Source organism: Oryza sativa, chromosome 4 (genome assembly GCF_034140825.1).
Source record: "Oryza sativa Japonica Group chromosome 4, ASM3414082v1".
Lineage (NCBI taxonomy): Eukaryota > Viridiplantae > Streptophyta > Magnoliopsida > Poales > Poaceae > Oryza > Oryza sativa.
In genome coordinates, this window is record NC_089038.1 from 1799525 (window position 1) to 1813751 (window position 14227).

At 38.5% G+C, this 14227-nt stretch overlaps 2 protein-coding genes across 2 annotated transcripts; both read left to right on the forward strand.

Moving 5' to 3' along the window:
* Positions 1 to 1001: 1001 nt before the first annotated feature.
* LOC4334988 (subtilisin-like protease SBT3.8) lies at positions 1002 to 6726 on the forward strand. Its single transcript, XM_015778890.3, has 9 exons — positions 1002 to 1159; positions 1316 to 1407; positions 1546 to 1643; positions 3372 to 3527; positions 3970 to 4589; positions 4696 to 4757; positions 4850 to 5240; positions 5703 to 5874; positions 5985 to 6726. Exons 1-9 carry the CDS (start codon positions 1022 to 1024, stop codon positions 6509 to 6511), a joined length of 2256 nt encoding a protein of 751 aa, XP_015634376.2. The 5' UTR covers positions 1002 to 1021; the 3' UTR covers positions 6512 to 6726.
* Positions 6727 to 9558: 2832 nt separating this feature from the next.
* On the forward strand, positions 9559 to 13980 carry LOC4334989 (putative wall-associated receptor kinase-like 16). Its single transcript, XM_015780654.3, has 4 exons — positions 9559 to 9830; positions 11120 to 11578; positions 12068 to 12214; positions 12303 to 13980. Exons 1-4 carry the CDS (start codon positions 9668 to 9670, stop codon positions 13553 to 13555), a joined length of 2022 nt encoding a protein of 673 aa, XP_015636140.1. The 5' UTR covers positions 9559 to 9667; the 3' UTR covers positions 13556 to 13980.
* The last annotated feature ends 247 nt before the right edge of the window (positions 13981 to 14227 follow it).

A 14227-nucleotide genomic window follows, 5' to 3' on the forward strand; every position in this document is an offset into this window, starting at 1 on the left:
ATATTTAACTATTGCTAGTGGGTGATGATGTGGCATGGTTGCATGTTGAGCTTTAGACTTAGTGGGATTTAACTTTATAGAAAGCATAGATAAGTGAAATTGTTGAATTTTATGGATTAATAGCAAAATTCAACAATAACTATTTTATTAAAATAATGACTTTATGACTTTAGATGGCTATTCACAAAACTATGTTAAGTATTGCATGTGTGCATAATAGGTGGGGCCAAAACTTGTCAAACAAATAAGTTGTAACTTTCTGATAAAATCGTACTCTCTCTGTCCCACAAATAGGTAATCCTAGTATCCCAAAGTAAAATTTAAGGAGAGGATAAGTGACCAAACTACCTCTTATTATTAGTAAATTAGTATTAGTGGGTAGGTTGGTAAGGGGTATTGAAGGAATAAAAATTTTTGATGGGTATTTTGGGACAAAGTTTGAATTCTAGAAATAGAAATAGATTTATTTTGTCAAACAGTAAATACATAATTTGACAAAATAGCTGTAGTTATCTGAAATTTACTCAAATTAATTGAAATGTGTACAAATTTGATGTTTTCCGTGTAAAAATACTTCCTACTGATCCAATACGGATTATAAAATTCACTGCTAGCTGGTAAGATCAGCTAAATATTGGCAAAATGGCTCTGTTTGGATCAGGGATTAAAACTTTAGTCCATGTCACATCGGATGTTTGGACACTAATTAGAAGTATTAAACATAGACTAATGACAAAACCCGTTCCATAACCCTGGACTAATTCGCGTGACGAATCTATTGAGCCTAATTAATCCATGATTAGTCTATGTAATGCTACGGTAAATATGTGCTATTATTGATTAATTAGGCTTAAAAATTTATCTCACGAATTAGCTCTCATTTATACAATTAGTTTTATAAATGGTCTATGTTTAATACTCTAAATTAACGTCCAAACATCCGATGTAATGACTAAAGTCCTTGGATGTGAATACCACCTAAGCTAGTTACTAGCTGGGAGATATATATCGTCCTTGTTCCATGTCTGGAATAATTGCGGCCATGCCAGGTCGGATGCCTCCCATGGCAACCATCGTCTTCCTCCTCTCAGCACTCCTCCTTCCACTGCAAACATCCTACTTTGTGGTCGCCCAACCCAACAATAAAGCATCAAAAAAGGTAATTAGTATCTATCTATTTTAGTTTCGTAGTGCTCAAGTTCCATCTCGTTTTGTACATACACACATCTATATATGCACAAAAAAAATGAAGCTTTGATATCCAATCAAGCTTTGTAATTTTGCTCACTTGCTGTTTAACTAATGATATATGCAGCTCTACATTGCGTACTTAGGGGAAAAGCAGCATGAAGATCCTCAAAAAACAACAGCTGCACACCAAGATATGCTCACCAGAATCCTTGGAAGGCAAGTATTTTGCATCCTTAACCACAGTACTTAATTACAAAATATTGTCAAGCATGAACACAAATCGATCTAGTTAGCTTCTACTTGTAGCTAGCTTTGATCTTAGTCGTCTAATCAGATATAACCAATAATTTGCAGCAAAGAGGCAGCACTTGAGTCGATTATTTACAGCTATAAGCATGCCTTCTCTGGGTTCGCCGCCATGCTCACTGAATCACAGGCACAAACAATTGCAGGTATATATCATACGTTAATTTGTTTTTTTTTTGTTATTAATCAACACAGATTTGATATTCAATGACATATTTATAGTGTCTTGCTGTTCGGGATGTAGTTTTATTTTCAACACAAAATGTGATATTCAATTTTATAAAATCGTCGGGAAACATAAATCCCGTTTCCTTCACAAAGAAAATACATTTCGGGCTTGGATTAATTGGCACAGTCAAAGATAATATATAATTATGGACGTAACTACGAGTACACCCATAAAATACATTCTAATTACGGACATCAGCTAGCAATAGAAAAAACATAATTTGTATGAAAAATTACAACAAACTTAAGCTGTGTTTGTTTCAACTAGGTGGGAACCTTTTCCTCTCACACGAAAAAAAGATAGTTCATTAGCACATGATTAATTAAATATATATTAAAAAACATGAAAGATGAATTAAATATGATTTTTACAGCAAACTTTCAATATAATTCTTTTGAAAAAACACACTATTTAACCAGAAGTAAAAAAAAATTGTAGAAAAGAACATCTTCGAAGCGAAAAGTTTCATGCTCGTGTACAAAAGAACGAAATTATTGCAGATAAGGTATCCGTTACTTTCTCCGGGTTAATATTACTTGACATTTTAAAGAAAAACATAATCTTAAAAAAATAGTTTTGACAACTACTCCCTCTGTTTCATAATGTAAGTCATTGTAGCATTTTTCACATTCACTTGGATGTTAGTGAATCTAGACATATATACATACTTAGATTCACTAACATCTATATCAATATGAGAAATGCTAGAATGACTTACATTATGAAACGGAGGGAGTATCTTTTATTATAATATATATAGAAAAATCAATAAATATGTTATTTTATTGAAGCTATTTTAAACTAAAATCTATAGAGTTGTTTGCATTTTTACAAATCATTTGTAGTTTACGATTTTAAAAAGTTTGAAACTAACTTTATCCAAAACGAAGTATTGTTAATCAGAAGGGAGCATTATTAAATAAATTTAGCAAATACAAAAACTCGTCTTCCCCGCGCTGTTGACACGCATTCGTGTTCATCTCAACCGAGAGTAACCACCAGCGCGCCGCGCCGTGACGCCATCGGACGCCGGGCCACCTTAATTGCTGGCTGCCGGTGTTCGTCTTCCCCCTGCATCTCGTCGCCGTCGATTCCGATAAGCTGACCTGACCACCAGCGGAAGCCACCGCTCGCCGCGGGCGCCGCCTGAGCCGACGTGGTGGACCTGGTGGCAATCTTTTTTCCACCGATGATTGTGCTCAATTAATCCTCTACCCTTTGCACGGTGATCTCCTACTCCTCTTCTTTGCGGCCACCTTTACTTGCTCTTGCCATGGTGGAGATGGTACACCCCAAGTGAATGCACACCAACTGTTCGACGAATTGCGCAGCTAACAAGGCAAACCGTGGATTGGCTAACTTTATCTAATTAAGAAATTTATTATAGATCATGTTGTCTTGCTTTCTGTGAAATATTCATTCATGATGTTGTCTTGCATCCTGTTTGGTTTTAAAAAAACAAATAAACTAGTTTATGGATGAGGAAAGGTAGGATTTTATCACCATGTATATGGTGTCTCTGATTTGATAGCCTGGTAAACATTATAAACAAATATGAATCAATGTTGCTCATGCATCACATGATTTCCAAAGATTCTGTTATATGGAAGCACTTATCATGTTAATGCTTCATTCAAATGTACAGAGCTACCTGAGGTACGCAGCATAAAACCAAGCAGAGTGCACCCATTACATACAACTCATAGCCAGGATTTCCTTGGATTAGACTACACCAAGCCAACTGGTCTACTCCATGATGCAAAGTACGGAGACGGCATCATCATTGGAATAATCGACACAGGTAACTCCTTTTTTTCTCACATTTAATTTGGTGTCTATTTCATGATTTTATACTCAGTACCTCGAGTAATCTAATCTCATGTTTGCACTATGCGTGATAGGGTCCTGAAAATGAATATCAAATCAAATAAGCAGTGCTGGTCCATTTGCAAACAGAATGCATGCATTTCCATGTCAAGTTTAAATATAACCTCACACATTGGCTAATTATTGCTCCTGTGTTCCAAAGACGCTTGAAAAACTGTTCTGCTAAAGCCACTTGATGATGTACCTCTGTGAAAATGAAATTTGCTTTTACATACACTAGGGAAATGGAAAGTGTGTGCTGAACATGGTGCTAGTGATCAAACCTTCTGCGCTTTATGGTTCAAAGTTGAGAGTACTCTAAATAGAACCAAAATGGTGAATAAATATGAGCACTGATTCCTACTGTACTATGCCAGGTATCTGGCCTGAGTCTGCAAGCTTTAGTGACCATGGCCTAAGCCCTATTCCTTCCAAATGGAAAGGCCAATGTCAAGCTGGCGAAGCCTTCAGGTCAAACCAGTGCAACCGGAAGATTATTGGGGCTCGATGGTATGACAAACATTTGAGCGCAGAGGATCTGAAAGGAGAATATAGGTCGGCCAGGGACGCGCATGGCCATGGGACACATGTGGCATCCACTGCAGCTGGTGCCCTGGTACCAAACATTAGCTTCCATGGGCTAGCTGCTGGTTATGCCAGGGGCGTCGCACCCCACGCACGGCTTGCAGTCTACAAGGCGTGCTGGGGACTGGGGGCAAGCTGTCATGATGCGGGCATCATCAAAGCGTTTGACGATGCCATACATGATGGCGTCGATGTGCTATCCCTTTCTATTGGTAAGAGCGGTGATGAGTTCTTTAGCAGCTTCCACGCTGTGAAGAATGGCATTACTGTCATTTTCGCGGCAGGGAACGAGGGCCCTGCTCCTCGGACTGTTACAAATGCATTACCCTGGGTTATAACGGTTGCATCAGCCACGATAGACCGTGTTTTCCCTACTGTTATCACACTTGCCAATGGCAGCAGCAGCATTGTGGTACACGCTAAGTTCCACCTCTCTATTTGTTCTTTTTAGTTAGCTTGCCTTAAATAGTTAAATGCTGAACTATGACTCGCTGACTCGTTGTTCACATCAACCGTAGGGTCAGTCCTTGTTCTATCAGCCAAAGGATAACAACAACTGGTATGAGATTCATCACTCCAGGTATGATGGGCACATAATTTCTTCTTATTAATGAATTAACAATTCGTCGTGCTACACTAATTCCTCAAAATGTCTGCATATTATGGTCGCAGCTGTCTAATTAAGGATGGGGAGAAAATTAATGCATCCCTTGCTTCTGGGAAGATCGTGTTTTGCTACAGTCCTCTTTCTGTGAGCATAACTTCACCATTTGGCTATGTGTCCCACGCTGTGAAAGCTGCCAAGGAGGCTGGAGCGAAGGGGATCATTATTGCCACATATGGTCTTGATATTCTTGACTACTTTGAAAAGTGTGGTGCCATGCCGTGCATTTTCGTGGACTTCGATGCTGTAGGACAAATAAATTCATCTGGTGATGAAAACACTACACCTTTAGTTAAGATTGCTCCAGCGCGTACTTGGGTTGGAGGTGAAGTTCTTGCCCCAAAAATCTCAACATTCTCCTCCAGAGGACCCAGCCCACTTTTACCACAATTCCTCAAGGTACATCTTAGCTTGATCCATTACCAGGAGCTATTAATATGGAGATGATCTCTCTTTGACCTAACTCTTCTAACTGATAGTTGATCTATAGCTTGTTTTGGGGTTTAGTGCATAAATAGTCCATGACCTAGCAACAGTATAGTTATAACCTTTTTCTCCAGGACTACTTGGACAAAATATTAAGGAAGCACTTATCAAGGTCTGCACTGTCCACTGAGACTGTAAAATATAAGGAACTAAAAAAGGGTGATTTAATGATGAACATATGTTAGCATGAATAGGTAAAATATAAAAGATTGAATATGTAAGATCCTTTCTCAAAGCATATACGTACTCGGTCTGAGAAAACATACTCAACCTGTGAACCATCAAATAGATAGCTTCATCACAAATAGCTTAATCATTTATTTGTATCTTGTTGGAGATATCATTTACCTCACCTATACTTCTGCATTTAAACAGCCTGATGTTGCGGCGCCTGGATCTAATATCTTGGCCGCTGTGAAAGATTCGTACAAGTTCCAGTCAGGCACTTCAATGGCATGCCCACATGTGTCAGGTGTAGCCGCATTACTCAAAGCATTGCATCCAGATTGGTCTCCTGCTATTATTAAATCAGCACTAGTGACTACAGGTGATACTACTTATCTATATCTTATCCCCGGCAAAATGCTTCTTCCAAAGTTCCAATATCTAAATACATCACAGATCAACTTATTTCTCTATATTTTGAACATGTCCCAGCAAGCAATGACAGATATGGTCTTCCAATATTGGCTAATGGGCTACCGCAAAAGATAGCTGATCCGTTTGACTATGGTGGCGGCTTTATTGATCCAAATAAAGCTACTGATCCTGGACTAGCATATGATGTTGACCCAAAAGACTATGACTTAGTCGTTAATTGTGAATCTGCCAACTCAAGCTGTGAATCTATATTTCAAAATCTGAACCTTCCATCAATTGCGATCCCGAATCTGACAATGCCAACAACGGTGCTGAGAACAGTGACAAATGTAGGCCAAGATGATGCCATTTATAAGGCTGTTGTCCAATGCCCTCCTGGTGTGCGGATATCGGTGGAGCCATCTGTTTTACAATTCAAGCAAGGAAAGAAGAAGCAGAGCTTCAAGGTCACCTTTAGCATGACACACAAGGTTCAGGGAAGCTACCTGTTTGGAAGCCTAGCATGGTGTGATGGTGCCGCTCACTATGTCAGGATCCCAATTGCCGTTCGACCAGTTATATCTGAGAATTATGCAGATCTCTGATGAAGCATAGGACTACAAGATTTTCAGAGATTCGATCAGCTGAGAATGGCTTATCCTATTTTAGACCCCTCCTCATAGTTGAATTTGTCGGCCTTGCTGAAACTGCTCCAGTGTTGAAATGCATGTTTAATTTTGTATGTAACTCTGTGATATCTCTATGGATATTGGTGTGAACTAGTAATGAATAAGTGAGGGGTTGTTTAGATGGAAGGTTATATCTGTTGCAATCTCCTTTCTGTTTTTGCCAATATTTGACACAATTCTGAGTTTTTTTCTCATATTCTTTCCACTGTATTTAGCATCTACCATTTGTTTTTGCCGTGTTTATCTGCAGTCTGCACGATGTGTGGATTCAGCTGAGGAATACTTACACTTGCAACCTATAGCACCTTGTACCGTTTTAATAAAGCTAGTAGTTGAGTGAGTATGTGCGAGAACACCGTTTTGAAAGAGTTGCAACCTATGGCACAATGCTGCTTGAGTTTCCCAATAAGCTACAAGTGATTTTACGGTTTTCGATGGACACCATATCTCAACAACCATAAAGTCTCTCATTTATTTTGGCACGGAGGGAGCACGCTGTCGCTCCTTCATTTTGTCTTACCAATGACTGCATAAAATAATTTGGCCGTGCAGTGCTCTTTAATTTATTTTTATTGTACAGATAAAAAGTTTATTAATTCTTCCATCTATATTTATTGTGCAGTTAGGATAGGAGGAAAAAAGTGAACTTAATTTATACTACCTTCAAGCCTATAAATACCACATTAATTTAAACAATGTTATTTCTTTTATTATAGTGGATCCAAATTATAATTGTGCAAATCAGACAATTTTTATTTGGAGGAATTGGATTGGTCGATATAGTTATATATTATAATTGGCATTTATAGCGGCAGTGGCTAGGGCAAAGACGATGGGCAGATCTGGCACCAGCAAATGGGGCAACAATGATGATGGCTCCTCCGCTGCTCCCTCTCCTTCTCTCTTACCCTCTCCTCCGCTCCTCATCCTCTTTCTTTCTCTCACTTTGCAAGCCAGTTCACTACGGTGACAACGATGGCGGTCCAGCGGCACGTGAGGAGGTAAGCAAAGGAGGCGGGTGGTCCAGCGGCACGCAAGGAGGCCGGCGGATGAGGTGTGCATCAACGGTGGCAATGGCATGCGTCGACAGCGGTAGCGGCCTTCTTCCTAGCGGATCTAGTATTGGCAGACTCAGGAGGCGCGGTCCACCGCCACCGGCCTCCCTTGCAGATCCAGCGACAACAACGACGGTGGCAAACTGCCCAGCAGCGGATCCAGTGGCCCCAGCCTCGGGAGGAGCGGATCCGCCACCGCTAGCCTCGTGTGCGGCGGGGTCTTGACAACTATGACGGTGGCGGCAAACTGTGACAATGGCGGTGTTAGACTGCGACGATGAGCATCGACGACGACGAGAGCGGCTAGGGTTTCAACTTCTTGAATTTGTTTTGCGATATTCGTTTTTTAGGCAGGCGGTATAATAGACCGCATAAGAAAAACAACTTTTGCACACGGTTGTGCCGCCTGCGTGGAAAAATGTTTCAATCGTATGTGAAAATGAGTTTTGACCGTATAAAAAGATCATTTAAATCTAAAGTGCCAGATGATTACTCATAGTAGGTAGAGTAAAAAATTTGTTCAGAGTCTTGAGCGGTACAAGTCAAGAAGTCATGGTCGAGATGTTAATTTTATTACCTTGAAATTTCTTAGTTACACACGCGGTAGGTTTGTTCTGACAGATCAAATGTCTCCTGGAAATTCGTGGTTGCTAATTAAGCATGCGTTCACAATAAGGCACAAGCGGGTGTAACATTCAATTCTGGCCATATATGACTGTTTAGTTCTACCGTTTAACCTGTCAAATTGCGTACTTTTCTGTGATCCCATTGCTAATCGTACGCGCCATTCAGATTTCAGCATATGGACAAATACCTAGTTCAAGTAGTATACATAATTATCATGCACATTTCTTATTATCTTTTTTCATTATATAGGCCCCAAATGGAACATATAAGATTTTAACAAAATCGTTAGGTCATTTTGAACAGTTCCCGGTAAAAATTGTCTAATAAGTTTTGTCAAAATTACGTAGAAAAGGTACATATGAGATTTAATTTGTTGCGAATATATAGTCAGACCATGTGTATTTTTTTCCGGGAAAAACCATGTGTATTTTTAATTATATCTTATGATATATTCTCTAAAATGAGGCTGATCATTCTCGAATAGAGGTTATTTTGGTTTCATCTATAAACAAGACGTTCTTGAGTGACATGTTATGTACACATATATTCCTTTCAACTGTGGTGCAATTAATTATCACGCTTTTTACGAAGTGAGCATAGCTCAACTGGTTAGGTTTCTTACGGCGGAATCAGCCCACCTAAATTCAAGTCCTAGACATGACACGAATCATCACCAAATGTTGATAAAAATTACCAAATCTCTTATCCATCTTCATGTAGAGAGGGCCACCCTCTGACGGATGCAGTACATGGTCTGTCCGTCGACCGGTCAATGGCTGTGACGAAGGTCTCGGAGATGAGGAGACGATGGCGGTGGTGATTCCGCCCCATCCATCCCGCGTCGACGTAGAAAATATATTTGTTGATTTCTCTTTATATATTATAATAGAAAATATTGGTCACGGTTATTTATAAGATATATACAAAACGATAATTATTTTTAATGACGAGGGAGTAGCTAGGTGGATATGTATAAAACAACTAGTCAAAGAGAGACAACGACGAGCGCCCCATTCTATACGTTTAGGGTCTGTTTAGTTCACGTTTAGTTCACGTTAAAATTGAAAGTTTGATTGAAATTGGAACGATGTGATGGAAAAGTTGGAAGTTTGTGTGTAGGAAAGTTCTGATGTGATGGAAAAGTTAAAAGTTTGAAGAAAAAGTTTGAAACTAAACAAGGGCTTAATTGCGTTATGTCGACAAAACTCGTTGACTTGCTAATAGACTTTGACGATGGACTAATTTATTAGGCTTGGAAGATGGAATGGCCACAATGCCACATACGGTAGTACTAGTAAGCAAGGCAGCAAGGAATTGATCGAAGATCTCGACAGTCAGATTGCTTTTAGGGGAATATGCAAAAAGGATTGCTCGACAGTCTCAGACCACCATGGGACCTGTGCTGCTGTGCCTAGCCATCGCCGCCGCCACCGCCGTGTGCGCAGCATCATCAGGAGCACCACCATCTCCCGATGCGGCGGCCGTCGCCGTTGGTAGCTGCCCCACGTACTCCGGATCAGGTTACTCTTCTGCATCTGACGGCGGCAACCAAGGTATATATAGACAAAGTTTTATACATACTTGAAATGATTAGATTCTGAAATCGTTGGTTGCTGTCTTGTGGATAGAAAGCAAATAAATATACTTAGGAGAAGTTCAATTTTTTTCAGATCATTATTTACGAACATATTTAACAGGGGAAATATCATGTGAAGATAAGAGTGTTTGAAAACTCGTGAAAATCATACTTAAATGTTTTCTAAATTCAAGAAAACATTACAAGAGATAGACATAAATATTAAATACACTTACCAAATCTAAAGTCCAAACTCAACTTTATTTGAGAGTAAAAAAAAACAAATTTCTGGTGAATAGTATCTTGTTCCTATTCATCCGAAAGTTGAGATTTGGTAAGAATGTATTTTATATCTACACCTATCTCTAGTAATTTTTTCATGTATTTACAAAACTTTTAGGTATGATTTTTACGAGTTTTCGATACTTAGCTCGTTGTCACCTGATATATATGTCCTCGATTTCAAATGCCATGTATGTTCAAAGTTTGGAGTTTTAGTAGTAGTGTTTTTGTTTCTTTTATTACATTACCAATTGTATATGTTGTTTCAAATAAGAAAACATACTTCAGTTCCAAACTTTAGAACAGTATGTGGCATCAAATAGACTTTCAATACTAACAAAATATCCATTTACGACGTGCGCCTTTACATGGGTGGACCTCAAGCCCTCAATCCCCATACATTCGTATGTATAGGCGAATATTTTGAACTAAAATCTGCCTATCCACTTGGATGAGCAGGGATTTTGACTAATAAGGCCTATATCAAGTACCATTAAATAATAATATAATACATAATATAAAGTTTAGGGAAATTAGTGCATCATGAAAATATATCTATTCAACAATGCAAACCAGAAAGTCTCTTGCCACATCTATGTAAAAAAATGAGCAGGGGAACCAGATAATATACATATTGGGGATCTGGAGTTAAGTTTTACTGTATCTTTCATACCGTCCATATATATATATACAACGTTCTAATGTAATTCTCTTTTATGAAAAATGTTCTAATGTAATTGATATATACTAAAATTGTTCATTGACATCTATAGTTCCATTTTGTACGACTGTAAAACCTTTTGTTTTACTTGTTCTAAAAGAAATCTTTCTTGTACCTTTTGGAACCAAGTTGTTTATCATATTTTCTTCAGCCAGGTTAATTGAAAGTCTGAATTGCTTATTAACCTTATTTAGCTATTCTTTTGCAATTTTCTATCATACATATGTCTAACATCACTTTTTATTGTTAATATTTCTTAACAGAAGAGTATGATCCCAATAAAGAAAATCCGTGTAAACGGTCATGTGGCTCTATGTCCATTCCTTTCCCATTCGCTCTTCTATCCGCATGCTCTGGCAGTAAAAGATTTCTCCTAAACTGTACATCAAATAAAACACTTATCGGAATTCCGCCAGCGCAATATCAGGTGATAAATATATCATTAGACGATGGTGTCCTATTTGTGAACAAGCCCTCAAACCTTGGAGATATCATCACAACGCCAACGGTGGCAAACGAGTTACATGACTTCGACTTCTCTGGGAGCCAAGGCATTTGGAGATGGGCTGTCGCCAATCAAACATGTCACACAGCGAGAACTGATCAGCTATCGTACGCTTGCGTGAGCAACAACAGTTTGTGTGTTCATAGATCTACTGGCTACCATTGCAAGTGCTCTTTGGGCTACGGAGGAAATGCCTATATCGAAGATGGCTGTGAGGGTATGCTGTCTCTGATAAGCTTGATCGCTATCGTATTTACTATCTGACTGTTTTAAGGTACACCAAATTGTTTTACTCTTGCCTCATAGGTGGTAAGATGACATATATTAACATTTGAAGCGTACTAATATCAGTTATTGCATTCCAATTATGAAAGAAACATTGTTTTCTTATTTTATTAATGTGTAGAAATTTGAATTATATGTAATATATAGACCAGTAAATTCTAAATTTTAAATAAAATTTCAATATCCATGTTGTAATTTTAAAATGAATTTCAAATTTATACCCTAAAATGGCTCTTTACTATTTCATCACTCCTCGGTTGTACAGATAGCAGAGGTTCATTATGACAAAAAAAAACTGTTTTTTATACTAAATCAACTAAGCAAACAAATTTTGTAGAAAAAACAAAAAGTAATTAAGAGAACCAGCATGTTATACTATCTACTTCAACTGATCACGTTTGATTACGTATGTACTCTGCAGATATTGATGAGTGTAGTCTACCCAACTTTTGTAATGGAAATTGCCAGAACTTCCTAGGGAGCTACAGGTGCTCACATTGCCCTCGTGGTTCAATTTTTGATCCTGCTAAACGTGTATGCATATATGGACATGGCCTTCATCCAGCTGGTATGTGATACCTCTCTTTTATTGACAAAATAAGTTTGCCATGAAAAGTAGTGAAATGTAACTCCAAGTATATTCATCTGTGTTACAGGTCTTCTAATTGGACTTAGCTGTGGTATTGGAGTCCTTTTTCTTGTAGTAGGTCTAATTTTATTTGTTCGAAGGTGGAGGAGACATATGCAAAGAAAAATTAGAAGGGAATACTTCCAAAAAAACAAAGGCCTCCTACTTGAACAATTGATGTCGTCTGATGAAAATGTAGCACATGATCCAAAAATATTTTCCTTGGAAGAGCTAGAGAAGGCAACAGACAACTTTCATTCAACACGTATTCTTGGCTGTGGAGGCCATGGCACTGTATACAAGGGAATTTTGTTAGATCAACGCGTGGTTGCTATTAAGAAATCCAGAATTGTGGAGCAGAACGAAATTGATCAATTTATCAATGAGGTTGCCATCTTGTCTCAAATTGTTCATCGGAATGTGGTAAAACTTTTTGGTTGTTGCCTTGTATCAAAGGTACCTTTACTTGTGTATGAGTTCATCTCCAATGGTACATTATATGATCTTCTTCATGGTGAACAGAGTACAACATTCTCATTAACGTGGGAAGATTCTATCAGAATTTCACTTGAGGTTGCAAGTGCTCTTTCTTACCTCCACTCTGCTGCATCAATACCCATATTCCATAGAGATGTGAAATCAGCCAATATACTCTTAAACGACAATTACACTTCGAAGGTTTCAGACTTTGGCGCGTCAAGATCCATCTCCATTGACGAAACTCGTGTGGTGACAATTGTACAAGGGACATTTGGGTATTTGGATCCTGAATACTTCCATACATGCCAACTAACTGAGAAAAGTGATGTTTACAGCTTTGGTGTTATACTTGTTGAGATCCTAACAAGGAAGAAGCCTATCATAGTAAATTGTTTCGGTGAAAACCAAAACCTAGGTCATTGCTTTCTTCAAACACTACAACATGGAACAATCATGGAAATAGTGGATCCCCAAATTGCTAAGGAAGCAAATGAAAGTGAAATAAACGAAATGGCATCGCTTGCAGAAATATGTTTACGAATCAGAGGAGAAGAAAGGCCTAAAATGAAAGAGGTGGAGTTAAGGCTGCAGCTCCTAAGAGCTATGATAACTGAGAGAAGCCGTCAGGAGTTACTAAGGAACAATGGAATTGGGCCATCAGTACAATCCAATTCCAGCACTACATCTGTGACCAGGAGTGTTGTGCTTCGTGCAGGTATTGGCATATCCACTGATCAGGATGCAACTCGTTGCTATACCATGGAGCAAGAGCTCGTTTCTTGGACAGATCTACCGCGCTAAACTGTACTACTCTATCTTTTATGAGACATCACAAACTATTCTCTGCCGTCTTTTTCTGGACTGTTTCCTTTTAGCGTGTGAAAAAAAAACAGATTAACTTTTTGAATGTTTGTTGGTTTAGTGAAAGATCTTCTTCACTTCCTCCCTCTAGAGTGGGCCGAGTTAGTAACTTGAGAGTCTGTTTGGCCGCAAGTTTGGTATAATAATATGACAATTATGCAGATATCTGATGACGCATATGACTACAAGTATTCAGAGGTTCTGTGGGGCATGCTTCGCCCAAAACTATTTTACTGTTTTACTATACGATTTTGTTTGATTGTTTGCAATTAATTTGTGATATCATCATTCTCTGTCTGTTATACCTTGTATTGTAAGGAAATGTGTTGGAAAAAATAATGGAATTCAGGGGGCTTCTTTTCTTTTTCTCAAGTTGCTGATCGAGCAAGCTGCATTTTCTGGAGTTGTAGCCAAAGTAATTCTTGCAACCGGTGAAAATTGATTCATTCATAGTGGTTGGAGATCGATCAAGCTGCCGGACTGTAACACCCTGAAAATTTGACCAATAAGAGCAACACTCTAAAAATACGGACCTTCGAAAACTTTTAAATTAATTGCATCATGTCGAACTTATTCGCCTATTTTATTTGGATTTGATTTCGAAGTTCATTA